Raw genomic sequence first — 15,691 nt, 5'->3', positions numbered from 1 at the left:
GCAATGCTGAGAGTGGAAGATGAAGAAAGGGGGAGGAGAGGAGGAGAAGGAACTGCACTTCTCTATGTAGTAGGCAGAGGATTGCTACATGATAAATAGGGAGTTGGGGAGTGTTGTGCTGTTCATTGGTGCCAGTTCACGGGCAGCATCATCAATTCTGAATTCAGAGGCGGAGCCAGAGGAATTTGGGGAGGCCTGAAGAGAAGAAGTGGGAGAGGTGCCAGGGCCATCAGCGAAGCATCTCCACAAAGGCAGGGGAGGCAGAGATTCTTGTGGCTGCCCACCACAGAGTCAGGGTCAGTGGAGGAGCAGGAAGGCATCTCCCTCATGCGGGAGGTGGGGCATCAACAGGAAGCATCCAGGAGGAAGAATATGGGGCAGCCAATTTGGATTGGGGCCATTGAGTAAGAAGAGGCCTACACACAGCAGGCCAAGAGTGCCAAAGACAAGAGGAAGGTCTGCCAGGAGAAGCCACAGGGTGAGAGCCAGCAAGTAGAGGTGCTTCAGCAGGGGCTGAACCTACCTGAGTAGAATGAGGATGTAGTGGCATGGGACGAGTAGGCAGTGGTGGAGTAGGCTCTCCCTCTACCTGCCATTGTGGAGAGGGCAAGTCAGGCACAGGGAGTGACAATCTCTACCCAACACACACCCCACATGGTACTGTGTGTGGGTGAGAACTTGAAGGCCGTATGCACTGTGGATGACTGTGGAAAGAAGGTGAACTGGGAGCAAAAAGGCAAGGGCTGTGCTCTGGGGATGACAGTCATCAGGACCCACGTTCACCGTTGGCACAAAACAGTTTACCAGGCAAATAAGTCTCCAACATAAACTGAGCCCAGTGCTAATGGCTTGTCTGCCAAAAGCACCCTGTCTAGTGGTGGTAAAAAAGAAAGTGCGTCCTACTACTTCCCAGGGTCATGATGCAAAACAGTGATGACGTTGGGCATGCTGTACCAACATTCCCATACCCATAAAGCCTGCCCCATCAAAGCCAGTGGCACTGGTAATTGTGGCACTGGTAACTGTGGCCTGCGGCAGATGGCTGTATCAGCACTGTCCCAGCAAGCTGCTGGCGGGGGGGGGGGGTCCCCACTGGCATTCCATACTTTTGGACAGGACTCCCTGGACTATGTAATGAGGCATGCTGAGACCGATTGCCTTCATTGCAGGCAGTCTGTGAACTGGATTAAGCAGGAGTGATGGCAGCCATCTTGAGGAGGCACATACATTCACACTGTCCTTCCCGCCTGTCGTCACTGTGTGCAGAGATGAAAGAATGAGGCAGTCATTGGGGAGGGATGGGGCTCACAGGGAGACTCCCTGTCCCGTGAAAGTGGCAGAGGTCAGTGGGAAAGCTGGAGAACCTTTTTATAATGAGAAAACAGTCTGTGGGATAGATTTCAAAAAGTAGTTGGAAGCAGCACCCTGTGGGCGGGCTGCAAGGCCTTAGTACGCGCTGTTTCCTGTGGGAGCCCCAGAGAACTTTCGTGAGTGGCTGCACACTGTATGAGTAGCTTAGAACTGTGTCTTGTGAGAGAACTCGTGACGTTTAGTAGTGACGTTTGGTAGGCAGCTCTAAATCGTGAGATAATGCAAGGATTTCAAAATACATTGGAATGTGTAAGTCCGCAAAGTATCAGGACTTTTCAGACACTGCCACAGCTATTTATTTCCCAGCCACGCATGCCACAAAAGAACCGTTTTCTATATATATGGACAAATCATTGTCATCGTCTAATCTACTGTGTTCGATACAGGTAGATGTCAATACATAATTTTGGCAATGAAGAGACAGTTCATTTTTAGTTTTGGCTATTCTGTGGCACTTAAGTACCACACATAAACCAAAACTATTGGTGGGAGAGGGGATGTGAGAGGGACACACAGCTTGGTTTATTGTTTGGTTTTTAGTCACACATTGACTACCCATGATTATAGTAATCCCTATGGCCATTCCCACCCATTACCTGCCCTTCCCTGCCCAAAGCACATTTCCCCGTTGGATCTCTTTGAGCAACCTCTTTAAGCAGTAAATTCAAACTGTGTATGTATAAGGCTTGCCAGTATTATTTCATTGATGTTTCTTGAGAGGTAAAGGCTTAAATGTAGCTGTAAATGCACTGCTCTTCTAATAACAAATGTGTTAACCATGTGTGCCTTCACCTATTTGACTTATTATCAGTATGTGTTTCCTTACATCTGTTCCTTGCAATGAAGTGCTGTTCAATTATACTGCCAGCGAAGAAAACAGTTGTGGCTTGTGTATAGGTATTAGGGATTTGCTAAGTGCTGCTATCATATGCCCAAAACTCACACCCTTTCCCAACTGTTCACATTTTATGGTCAAGTATTGCCATTATGCCAGTGCCTGACAAATGCCTAGCCCATGTCTACACTCAAGCCAACCGTATTGGCATTGTCAATGCATGTTATACGTGTCCACTGTTCATTCTGAAGCACTCTGGGGCTTCTCCTGCTGAAATGGCAGTGACTCGTCTGGTCCACTGATGCAGGCTAACACAATACAAGAAGCTGCTAAGCAGGCCTGTGAGAACTCTGTCATTAAAATCTCTAATCATCCACATTTCAGGTGTTTCGACCAGTTCGAACATTGCACAAACATTTTAAAGAGTTTGACAACAAAAGTACATCCACGTGGTTTACAGGGAGACACGTGGCCAGAGCGCCCTTTCAGTCCCAAGCAGCTTTCAGAGAGGCAGGATGTCATTGCTGGAGAAAGGATTAGGGCATTTTAGAGAAGCAGGTGACTGAAATGGAGAGCAGTAAGAGTCGTCGAGTAGGAAGAAGGGAAGGGAGAAGTAATGAGTCTCCAGGGAATCGGAGAGTTAGATTTTGGGTAGGTTCTGCTTACACAGCACTCGAGTGGCACGTTCCATTATTTATGTGACATCTGGTGTGCGTTTTGGGAGAGCGAATCCCTGTGAGGAGTGAAGCTTGAGTGACTACGATAATACTCGCATGTGACTCTTGATTTCCTGAGGGCAGCTTGAGATGTATTTCTTTCATCGTCTAACAATTACTGATAAAGTGTGTGACCAGCAGGTGAAGGACACGCGCAAATCAGGGGATGTACATTATCTTGCCAAATTGTAAGGAAGCAAGGACATGTGGATCCATTATCTTCTGGCACAAAGCCCAGTTGCAAATTACGAGGCCTTAGCCACTGTGTATCCACCTCCTACCAGACATCAATCCCCTGTGGCTTCTGCCCTGAAATCCTTGCATGCAAAGGGCTCCTGTGGTTCCTGCCCACTGTAGCCATAACCTTGTCGTATAATTCCGGTACTGCATTGAGCAAGAAATAATGGCAGCTGGGAACTTCCTAGGGGTGATTGACTTTTCCTGTAAGCTGCTGGAATCTAGACTTTTCCACAAACGAGTAGGACAAGAAGTCTCTTTACAACACTATAGCTGGGGTAGCATCAAGCAGGTGCTGTCTGTTATGTGACTTGTGATATTATTGCCTAAGCTTAACCACTGTCAGGACAACATGGAAGAACACAGCTGTATCATAAAGGTACAAGGGTGGGGCTGCCATGCACAGCTTTAGCATTTACAGGGGTAATTGTGCAGACTGGTGATGGCGTGCCGCTTGTCTGATGGCATGGGGAGGGATGTACTTCAGATCTTTCGACCCCTTCCAAAGTCTGTGCATGGTGCCACTCCATATGGGCCTGCTTAAACGTAATTCCCAAGTTGGTCCTCACCTTCCTCCGGCACACTACGTTCCAGCAGAGTGTACACATGGCCAGATTCAGTAGCTGTTTATTCTGCATGATGTACAGCCACACTTTTGACTACAAACAGGCTGCATCTATCTGAGTGTGATGGTACTGAAAGGGATGGCGTTGTGGGCACAATGTCATGATGTGACGTGCTTTCTGATCTGTGACAGGAAGGCTGTTTCTGGAAGAGACTGTACACAGGTGGGTGCAAGCTCCAATGGTCCCCTCCTCCTTCTGCTGGGTAGCACTGCTTGCGAGCCAAAACGCATGTTCCTGCCTGGACTCCGATGGATCGTGATCTTGGTCTTGATCACCAACCATGTCGTTGTCATCATCATCCTCATAATTACTGCGTGACTTATCAGAGGATGGGCTGGTGGAGATAGAGAGCTGGTATTTTCATTCTCCTCCCGCTGTTCACCTACCCCATGTGCTGTTCTTCCCTGATCTTCGGTAGATATCTTCTGTACCCCTTCCCATTCTGCCCTGACATGGTGGGAGGAACTGAAACTCCTCTCTTGATTCTGATGGATGTTCATAATTGTGGCGCACTATCCTTGTATTTACATGTATTGGTGAATGTACTATATAGTTATAGATCGACAGAAACCATGCAAGGCTCCAGTGGCTGATGGGGTCCCAAACAATCTCTTTCGTTCCTGTATTAAGCTATGGTCCCCTTTTTTCATGCAGATTTGTAATGCCTTTTTGGCCTCACATTGTATCCCTTCAAGCTGAAAGATTGGGACCCTTGTACCTATGTATACATTGTACCTTGCACATTGCTGGACGGGACATCAAAGATGTTCGCTGGTCTTTTATTAAAAAGGCTTGAGGTTTGGGTTTCTGAGAATAATGTCCTTTCCGACACTCAGCCGGCCTTTAGGCCTGGGATGAGGATGATTAATTTGCCAATCTTTATCTGCTCATGTCCAAATATGTTTTCCTACTGGGGACCCCTGTCTATGTGTTTTTTATGGATCCTAGTTCAGCGTTTGATTATGTAGATGAGGAGTCTCCTGTGGAATACCCTTAATGTTATGGATGTCCTGAGGCCTTTGCTGAGAGTTTTAGAGTCCTTGCATACCGACCTTACTGTCCGTGTTTATTATGGTCAAAGAGGAGAGGTGAGCAGAAGTATCAAAGTGGAAAGAGGGTTTGGCAGGGGGGTTGTGCTCGCACCACTCCTTTTTAACCTCTACATTAAAAATGTACCTTCTTTCCTAGAACTACTTGGTGCTGATGTACCACAGTGTGAAGGCAGGACGTTGCCCATGTTATGCTATGCAGACGATGCAGCTCCTTTAGCAAAAAAACACTAAGCCTCTCCAAACTCGAGAGATATGCAAATGGTGTGACTCACAGACCACTGAAGGTAAATATGAATACATGTTATGCTGTGTGTTTTTTTACCCAAAGACCTCATGACCCTCTGGATTTGTCCTACTGGATTGACAAAGACTAAAAGTAGCAGCGAGTTTTGAGTTTTCCAGTGATATGTCCTTTTGCATGCCCAGTGGAAGATGACCATCACAAACAGTCCCTTTATCAAACTGCCCTGCCCCTTTTCATATCTTCAGTGCGCCACACAGGGATTGTAGGCACAGCCTGTGAGAACGCTCTCCTCTAACATACTGTAGGCCGCCCTCACACCCAGTCATCAGGATAGACTCATTGTTCATGCAGCTCTCCAAGAGCTGTGCCACCATCAGCGGATCTGACACACCTATGGTCCACTGCGGCCTCAAGTGCTGCACCCGATGCAGGGAGCGGGGGAGTACAACACATACCAGTCACGGTACACACTGTGAGGAAGCAAAGTTCTGGTCTAACCGGAGAAGGGCCTGAACAGGGAAGTGGCCAGGTGCCTCTTTCATTTTCCACGTAATGGTGGTATTTCAGGCAGTCTGTACACAACGAAGTGTGTGGAAGTGCCTGCTTGTCATCTGCTTGCAGATGAAGCAGGCTTTTTCCTGGGTGCGGTCTCTGAGGTTCAAAGTTAGGCAGCCATCTTGACCAACTACATGAAACGCTCTCCAAGCGCTCAACTTTTGCTTCAACTTACTTCACTCCTAACAAGTATGTACCTGACACTTTGCTGTCTGGGTCAGTTTACCTGGGCTCCGGAGCTCTGATAAGCTACCACGAGGGGGCATTAGACAAATATCAAATGTTACTAGAGGCTCACCTGTGTACTCACTGACCTAATCACAGGGTATAAAATGCATTTGAAGACAAAGACGTATGCTTTTCATTTTTTACCTTTTCAAAAATACAACACACAGATACACCCCTCTATGTATAGTTTTGTATGAGTATGTTCTAGCGGTCATTCTGTGGATTGGTTACCAATTAAAGGTGCAGCTGGGCAGGCCATTTGCCACCTTGCAGAGTTGCACTCTAGCCTTGGGCGCCTCCTTACCTGGGCATTAAAGGTGTCCAGTGCAGCCCCTAGTTGCATTCCATTGAGATTTCTGAAAAGCAGGATCAGCTGCGTGGTGTTGAAGTTGAGTGTACCGTTCATCATGTTGTTGAGCAGTACAAGGATTTTGTCACTAGTCACTGCAGCTAGATCGCTTGCCTGGAGAGAGGGAGACACAAGTTGAAACATTTGATGCTTGTGGGGAACAAATGCATGAATGCCTCTGAGTTAACACTGGGCCAAAACAGGATCCTTCACCAGGCACTGCCAAGATGATCTCTATGGAAATGTATTGGGTGTGGATTTCCATCCATCAAACAAATATATAATACAGTAAAAATACAGATATAACCATCAATAAAAACAAAGAAAATAAAATTATCCAAATTCCAAATCTCTACTATAGAACCCACACATCGAGATGAAAACATCATTCAATACCAGCATTGCAAATTTCTGCAGGAAGTTAAAGTCATTTCTTATTTTCATTCACAACTAAGCAATGCCATACAGAGTAATACAATACAAAAAGTACAAATGCTGCTAGACATGTACTGACTCTCTTTGCATTTAAATTGTTTATAAATGGATGAATACAATACCTTTAAAAAATTTGATTTAGAAAATATAATTTTTTCATACCATGTTTATTTATAAATTATTTGATTTTCATTTTATTCTTCTTTCTTTATATAAACATTGTTATCACAAAAACAGTAATACAACAATACAAGAATACACAATTAACAATCACTCATTAGTATTGCATGAAAAACCAGAGTAATACAGTCAGTATCAAAGTCTATCTACTCAACAATGGAGCGTCCTTTCCCATTTGAATATCTAGATTGTTGAACAATGGGATTCACCAGTGCCTCTTGGTTTTACTTAAAGTGGGCAAAACAATACAAAAGGTGTAACATCTTCGAAGAAGAAGGAAACATTGTATTCAGAAAATCCATTAACATAATCAATGCATTGCAGTACTAAATATGAACATTATTAAACACCTCATCTAGCCCTTGAACATCTTTTACAGGCAGCATTTACACACATGTACACACCATAATCCGTTTTGTCACGGCTTTACATAAAGTGGAAAAACAATAAGCTCCCTTTACAGCATGCAGTGATTTGTTTGGGCATAAGCCCATCCCCTAGTGACCATTTTAGGTTATTTATAAATAAGTGAGCACATGTTGACCCTTGCTTCAATGGGGAGATAGTATGGGTCACATGTGAATATATAAAAGATACCACTGCCGCAGAACTGTAGTTACACTTAAAAAACCTTTCCTTCTCCAGCATCAGATCTTTCAAAAACTTGTATGGCCTTGAGTTAGTGTGTCAAGTATGTTTACCTATGACAGAGAGTTGCCAGATGTACTCTTCACTTGAATACAATGCTTATTCATCAATCTCTCATCAATAGTGCTTGCAGAAAGTGTTCGACTACTTCCTGAGTCCACATCCTGCTCTTCCAGAGAAACCTGTATACATGTGAGTGCCCTGCCTGCAAAACGAAGCGCTGTGGCCCTACAATACCCAGGCCCTGCCTGCATCCCGGCTGGAAGTCTGGTAGTGATCTGGAGCACTATCAGAGGGTCATGTGATGTACTGCCGCATTCATTGAGTTGGTGTCCAGCCAAAGCACTTACAGCTACAAGCCAAAAGCAGCAAAGGCTAACTCCCTGTTTGGGCCTGTTGGGGCCAGAGAGGGCCTAGGTCTAGAACCCCTTCTCAAGCCTGGAATTTGCCAAACTCACACTTTGCCTGCTTCCACATATAGGGATCCTTCCAACCATTGACTACGCTTTCACAGCAGAGCGTTGGTTACCTCACAGGGCCAAGGAACATTTCTGTTTTGGGCCTGGCAAATGCATCTTTGGTACTTATATCCTAATTTTAGCCCAACTCAGAACTTATAAGTGCTTCATCTCAGTTAATCCCCCTTCCTTTTCCACTTACTCACCTACCCTTTCGCTTTCTCTGGTTGCACCCTTTCTTCATTGTCTTCATTTGACTATACCTTCTACCCTCCATCATTCACCTTGACTTCCCTCCATTCCTCCTTGTACTCACTCTTCTCCTTCCATTCTCTCATAGTCTTCAGCCTCAGCTTAGTCTAACTTCTGCCTCCCTCTCCCCATCGCCATCTCCCTGTTTCCTCCCTGCACCCCTTAAAACACATGATGCTCCCATTCTCCCAGGATCTCTAACCCCATTTATACCCTTTACCTACCGCACATCATGTGCTCCACTCCCCCACCTCATATCCCTCTTTTACTTGGCGTATGAATGAACAAACCCTCTGCAATGAGTTCTCCTACATCACTAATGGCTTGGACACTTACTACCTTCAGCTTTCTCTTCTTGCTGACACAGAAACCTGGATCTCCACCTCATTACTCTGATACACTAGGGGAACTCCACTCTGACTCGCTACCTTCTTCCACTCTGCCTGACATGGTGGTAAGTGTAACAGGGTGGGGTTCTTTATCAATAAGGATAAAAACTGTACCCCTGCCCCTTTGTGACAACACCTCCTCTGCTTTTAAACATTACAATATTCAATTCCTCCCTCCTAGTCTTCTCCCTGTATTGACCCTCGATTGACCCTTCTGTGTTTATCACCTCCTTCTCCTTGACGTGAACCTTCTCCTTGAGCCACCTCCGACTGACATGCCCATTGTCATGCTAGGTGAAATTAACTTTTTTCCTAAGCCCTCTTCAACCACCCACCTTGAACTTAACTCCCGTCTATCTGACTACTTCTTATACTCCCTCAATGGCCAGACTACCCTTTCCGGTAGTTACTACTTTAACCTTGTCTTTCTCTCTTATTCACACTCCTCCCCTAACCTCTTTAATGAAGTTGCTCTCCCCGTTCACTCTGTTGGTCATTTTAACATCTCAGTCACCCTACTCTCTTCTTCTCATCCTCTCCCTTTACCTCGATAATGTGAGGATCTCTCTCTCTTGTCTCTCTACTTTATTCATGACTCTTCCATTGACCATGCTTTTTCTGGCTTTTACTATGCACTTATGACTCCTTTTGAAAAAGACTATCCTACGTGCACATTTACAGCTTCCCTTCCAAACCCTGAGCCCTGGATCACCTCTGCTATTCAAACCCTCAAAACAATCATGAACTATGACCAAATCACAGACACCCCACTCATAGGCTCCAAAAAGTCCTTTGCTGCTCTCACCTGTGCACTGGACTCGGCCTAATCCTCCTATTTCCCAAACTTAAACTCCTCCCTTCGTAATCAACCCTGCAAACTTTCATCTACCCTCCGAGCTTTACTCACACCTCCCAAGCCAATAGCCGTTGCCTCCTCCCTTTCTCTTAATGACTTTTACAGCCCTCCTCTCTATCCCAACCAACATCTCCCCTACTATCAACTATTTCTCTCCTAACTCTCCTTTCACATTAGTTTCCATCTTATGCACACCCAACCCATCAGATGATCCTATAAACAGGCTTACTCGCCAAATGGTCAAAGGCTTAGTCTCAATAACCTTCCCTTAACTATCTGACCTCTTTAAGCTCTCTTTGTCCACTGGACTCTTTGCTGCCTACTTCAATCTACAAATGTCCTTCCCCTATTAAAGAAAGTCTCTGCTGACCTAAACGTCCAGGTACCTCATTTTCAATTTTATAATTGTTTTACCATCCTTTGGGCTGGTGAAGCTGACAAATAATTTGTTGTCAGTTTTATACTTGTCAGTCCTGAATCTGTAGAATTTTAGATCCTATTTAGGTTCCATTCTTGAAAACCTCTTTTTCCGTTTTCGAAGGATAAGGAGAGAACACAGGAAAATTGATTTTCTTTTTTTTATTTTTTTTATTTCTTTTTATTGGTTTATAAAAAACCTTTAAAGAAAATGACATCACATTTAATTATTCATATATAAAAAAATATCATAATTGACCAATAGGCAAAAGGAGACAGAGAATGTCACAAAGTAAGGAATATAAACAATATAAACGATTAAAATAATAAAAGTAATAAAAGAAATAAACACTGAATTAGGCAAAATACATCACAAATCACTAGCCAATATTTAAGTCAATATTTTCATGTGATTTGGCTAGGCCATCTTCAATGTTTTTAAGGAGAAATGTCAAGGCGTATGTTAGTTTATTATTAACCTCTGTAAAACATTCCACCCACCATTCTTCCATGGTATGAAGAGGTTTATTTGCCACAATTGTATTAAACAGTGTCATTCTTCTTGTGGAGAAAGCTTCACAAGTTAAAACCAGATGTTTGATATTCTCTTCAAAATGCTCACAGAATCTGCAGTTCGGGTTCAGCTTCTCATATTTGGTCCCTCGTCTAATTACCTCTTTTGTCTTAAATTGATTTAGCCTGAATTTCATAAGAAGGATTCTCTTCTGTTTGTCCGGACATTTTTCGAGATATTTATAGATTGAATTGTAGGCTTCTCCTTCTGGGGGAACGTTTTTCATGAGCGAATATTTGGCTCTGTCTGTGCAGGTGCTGATCCAATCGATTTCCCATAACTTTTTTTTTACAGCATCTGGGTTTTCCATCAAAGTGATGACATCACTTTTTATATCCGTTAGGATTTGATGACATTGATTTATCCAGGCTGAAAAAATTGTATTTGATTGTTTGTCAGCCAGATTATGTAGAATTTTCATTTGCGGTGCACCATTTGGCAGGATTATCTTGCGAAAGATTGACAGAGTGTTCCATGTAACTTTTGCATTTATTGAATTGATTTTCTGCTATGTGTGAAAATCAGAAACCACCCGAGGGAGAAACAAAGCTTATTCCGGAGCATGACATTTTCTTTGGACCATTGAATACACAGTGGAGGAACTGAAGCCCCATGTAACGCTAATACTCCTTTGGCCAAAGTAAAAGCTGCATTAAATGCCACCTTGAACAAGAGCATCCTCAAGGGGCTGGATTGTAAAGGCTCAATTGGAGCCACCATAAGAGATATCATTAAAACATTAAAGTCTGAGGAAGGAAACACAGGGTTTGGGTGGGAATGCCTTTGTTAATCATTCTAAGAACTGCAAGACTGCATGTATTGAAATAAAATACCCTTGCTTTAGTGTTCTCTTGAAAACCGAATAAGCTGTTAAATAGACTTGTTTGCACCAAAGTTCATACCTGTCTTGACCAATGATAGAAGAAACCCAAAGACCAGGCCAATTGGGCTGAACAAAAGGTCAATACCACTATCATGGTGCCAAATTGTGAACTTGTACCAGCAGCACACATAGATAGATTTGGTGGGTTGGCGCCTCACAGAGACATTCACACAAGGAACCTCCTCATAGAGACCCAGGTCCTTGTAGCTCAACCTCTCAATTGCCAGGAATTAAGGTTCAGTGTCCTGGCATTGGGGTGAAGCACTATACCTCAAGCCTGCGCTGGAGGATCTTCGCTGCAAGGAATCTTCCAATGAGTGCAAAGCAGCGTGTCCACCATGACTGGGTGCCAGGTCCATTCTGCCCTCAGTGGCAATCAAGATTATTGTTGTTGCGCTCTACTTCAACTTCCTCAGTACCAAAGGAATCAGCAGGAACACAAAAACCAGGGAATACAAAAACCAGGTCACACTCGCTGGTACTCACCACTGCATCCCCAGAGTGTCCCATCTAGGGTAACCTCCTGGAGCAAAGCTCTCACACGTATACACAATCTACAAATTCAACTTCCACTCATGGTACACTTGTGAGGGATGTCTCAGGGGGCCAACCTGAGTGTTCAGACTGCTAGCGGGGTGTGATGCTGCCGCTCCCATCTTGTTTCCGATCACCCGAAACCACACCACTACTACCTCTATAGCTAAAGCAATCCCACTTGTTGATGTAGTGCAGGTGGAGGTGTTGGTCATGAGGACCTAGACAGTCGAGCTCTAATTGATGGTATGGAAGACTGCAAAGCTAGATGAATTGCCCTGAGATCCTGCAAGTTTCACACAGATTGCACACTGAAAGATCATGTAGATGGGCTCCCGATCTCATTAGAAATGTGTCTGTGACTAATATGAAGTACATCAGAGCTGTGTGTGTGTGTGTGTGTGTGTGTGTGTGTGTGGGGTGGGGAGGGTGTAGGGGGAAAGGATAAGGTAATGGTGAACTGCAACCACTGTAGCAATCACATCTGCAGCCCCCCGATTCCAGCAGGACTACGAAGATGTCAGATGCCATAAACTCTAGCATCCTCAAGAAAACCCTAGCAGGAGGTCCCATGCTCAAGTCACACTCTCTGTGAAAGGGAAAGCCAGGCCTCCATCCTTATTTAGGGCTGCCCTATAAACCTCAGGTATTTGGCGGTCTGAAAGCACTTCTGCAGTTTGATGGAGAAACCTACATCATGTAGCAGGTTGCGTATTGTCCGAAGGTTATCTAGAACCGACTCCTCTGACTTGGCTCAATGGAGCCATTTATTGAGGTAGAGAAAGACGTACACTCGCCTCCTGTGGATATGAGTCATAACCAGCTGCATGGCCTTTGTTAATACTCTTGGGGCTCAAGTAAGACCCAGTAGGAGCAGTGCAAACCTATGAGTACTGCACACTACAAAACAGAGGTAATTCAGATGTTTAGGTTGGATAGGGACATGCAAGTAGTGTCCTGTGGATATGAAGACATGAGTCTACCTTCAAGCTCCAAAGCCTGGTTAAAAATCTGCATTAGGGTTCTCATCTTCTATCTGCTCTTTAGGAGGAGTTTTTAGAGAAGCCTCAGGTCAAGGATGGGTCTCAAGTCCCCTTCTTTCTTGAGATCCAGAAAGTAACAAGTATAGCAATCTTCCCTGATCTCCATCAATGAAACAAGCTCAGTGACTCCCCTGAGCAGAGGCAGAGCAATCGCTTAAGGAGATGCAGTTATGGAGGAGGCAAAGGCATGTTCGTGGGTGTGGAGGTGGCATTGGTTTTGAAGAAATAACAAGCAATAAGCTATGACCTGAAGGACCCAATGGTCTGATAATATTTGCTACAAGTGTCTGCAAAGAGTCAGATCCTGCACCCCACAAGGGAATTCATGCTCTCAAGGCGAGGAAAGCATTGAAGCAGTTTTTTCACTGTGGCAAAAGAGGTAAAGATAGAGGAAGCCTTGGGCTTTCCTGAGCCTCTGCCGATGTAGATTCAGCATGTCCTACTTTGTTGGTTTTGCTGTCCTTCCTGAGGATGATTTGAACTGCACATGTTTGGCAGACAAGAGTATGGTTGGTAACGCTTTTGCTGGATGCAAACAAAACAGAAGGAGCTGGTAGCCCCTCAGATTGTGGTGTCTGCCTAGAGGATTTACATTTTTCAAGGGATTTATCTGCTTCAGTGGCAAACAATCGAGACCTTCAAAAGGCATGTCCAAATGCTTTCCCTGGGCATCCTGCACGAAGCTGGCCATTTGCATCCAGTACTGCCTTCCAAGTATGCCGCCCCCCCGGCCATGAATCAGCCAACACAGTCAGGTGTGCTGACATCTCTTTGTAGGATGATCTTGACAGTCTCTTTCCCATCTTATACCATATGATTAAATGAACTTTAGAGGTCGGCGGCAAATGCTGGCCTGCCACTTCTGCTGTCTCCCAGTGATCATGAGGGCACTGTGCTACTGTGCAGGACACGTTCAGCGTCCGCAAGACCAGATTACTTGCAGTTAACAACCTCCCTCCCCCCAATGCATCTAGCCTCTTAGATTCTTTTTTTGGCTTTTGGCGTGGTTGTTGGGAAAGCTGTAGGCCTTGAATCAGCCACCTGCTTCAAATACCAGGCTCTCTGGTGTAGGATGAGCAGTACGAATTAGGGGTCTAAAGGGCCTGCAATGTGCATCTGTACCAGATCCTTACGCACAGATGGCACAGATGCTGGCATGCACCTTGTTGTCTTGAACCTTTCTGTCAGGGCCTGCATGAAGGGTAGAAAGGGAAGCTTATTCCCCTTAGGCTAGACAGCACCTCTGAAATTGTAAGATGTCACCTCTTCTTTTGAAGTACCGAGGAGTAGGGTGTTTACAATCCTGGGGATTACTGCTCTAGCTGACACAGATAAAGTCCCTGTCTCTGAGTATGGAGCAATATCTAGACAATTCGCCTCGTGAAGGTCATGAGTGATTTGCAGTAGTGCCTGATTCTATAGGCCCTCTGTCACAAAATCTTCAGGGAGTGCGCACCCTTTGATAGTTGCACCTGTCTGGAAAACATAAGAAAGGTCCTCCTCATCTTCAGCCGCCTAACCCTCCAAAGTTGTCTTTGAATTTCCCAAAAAGTAGGATTGTCAAGGCACTTGTAGAAGACCTCCTCCTTGAAGATCGGCAGAGCTGACAGCACGAGCACCAAAGGCACCAGTGCAGCGTCAACTTTAAATGCGCAGATGGCATAGACCCCAAGGAGGATGGAACTGTATGCTGCGGCGCTGCCACTAAAGGCACAGATGGTGCTGGCTCCCTGTACCAGGAACCAACCCCAAGAAGATGTTGTGCTTCCTATAGCTCGAGTACATCATTGAAGGGAGCCGCTTGGATTTCTAGAGAAGTAACCAAGGAGAGGGCCTGTTCAGAGATCTTTTGCTTCACTAATCTATCTTGCTATCATTCTTTTGGGGTACAAGAGGACGTGGGAGAGGAAGGTCTAGGCTCAGTTGGAATAAGTTGCGGTGCAGAGTCTTTCAAATTTGATCATCGCCTTCACTTTGTGGATGAAGGAATGTGGGGTCCTGGAAGAAGTGGACTCACCTTTAGAATGATGATGCTGTTTCTTTTTCTTTTTTTCCTTGACTCAGTCTTCTGGTCGGGAAGAGTGCTCCCGAATTGGCGTTTTGTGTTGACATAGAGAGAGTGAGCCCTTTAAAGCCGACTTCTCTGGGAAACTATTTTACGAGCTGCTGAAAGCAGCTTTGCAGCCTACTGCCTGATTGCCTTTGGGTGCATAGAACGGCATGACCCACATTCCTCCGTTGTCATGTTCCCTACCAAGACACCAGGTGCGAAAGCGTCCCTGCGCGTGTCCGCAGAAAAACAGGAACTGAGGAAGATGGAATCGGTGGTTCCAGGTTTATATACTGATGACATCAATTCCCGCACAAAAGGGATTCAAGAAGCCGTGAAGGATCCAGCCTCAGAGCTGTAAAGCACCAAAAAGGTGTCTGTGGCTGGAAGGTAACCATTAGAAAAATAAGATTAGCTGTAGGCAAAGGACATTTCTTTTCACCAACGAATGCCCGTTGATGCTGCAAAGGACCTTTCTTAGGATCGGTCCAAGCAAGGTGATGGCAACTGCCACACCGTTCATGTAACCCTGAAGGATCTCACTTGCTGAAAAATAGATCTTTCTTCTAAAACAAAACATTCATGTCAGCGAAGAGGGGTGCACTTATCAGTGCTGCCGGCCGAGACTCTCTTGCAGACTCTGAAGTTTCTACCAAGATAGAGATGCTGGACTTGGAGATCAACTGGTGGCAATATTATGAAACCTGGTGTGGTCAGGGATAGGCCTGTGCAGCTGCATACCCAGAGGTGATCACCTTC

The 15,691-nt window shown here is 45.0% G+C and overlaps 1 protein-coding gene across 4 annotated transcripts in view; it reads right to left on the bottom strand.

The window, feature by feature from the left end:
* Window positions 1-15,691, bottom strand: part of LOC138569359 (uncharacterized) — a 1,262,132-nt gene that overhangs the window by 320,858 nt on the left and 925,583 nt on the right. For all 4 annotated transcript variants that reach the window (XM_069647272.1, XM_069647275.1, XM_069647274.1 and 1 more), the window contains one exon: window positions 6,169-6,327. In XM_069647272.1, coding sequence (XP_069503373.1) covers window positions 6,169-6,327 — 159 coding nt within the window. The remainder of the gene's footprint in view (window positions 1-6,168; window positions 6,328-15,691) is intronic.

Source organism: Ambystoma mexicanum, chromosome 2q (assembly GCF_040938575.1).
Source record: "Ambystoma mexicanum isolate Mex_15411 chromosome 2q, UKY_AmexF1_1, whole genome shotgun sequence".
NCBI lineage: Eukaryota > Metazoa > Chordata > Amphibia > Caudata > Ambystomatidae > Ambystoma > Ambystoma mexicanum.
The sequence above is the reverse complement of the archived record's forward strand: the minus strand, read 5'-3'. Positions and strand labels throughout refer to the sequence as shown.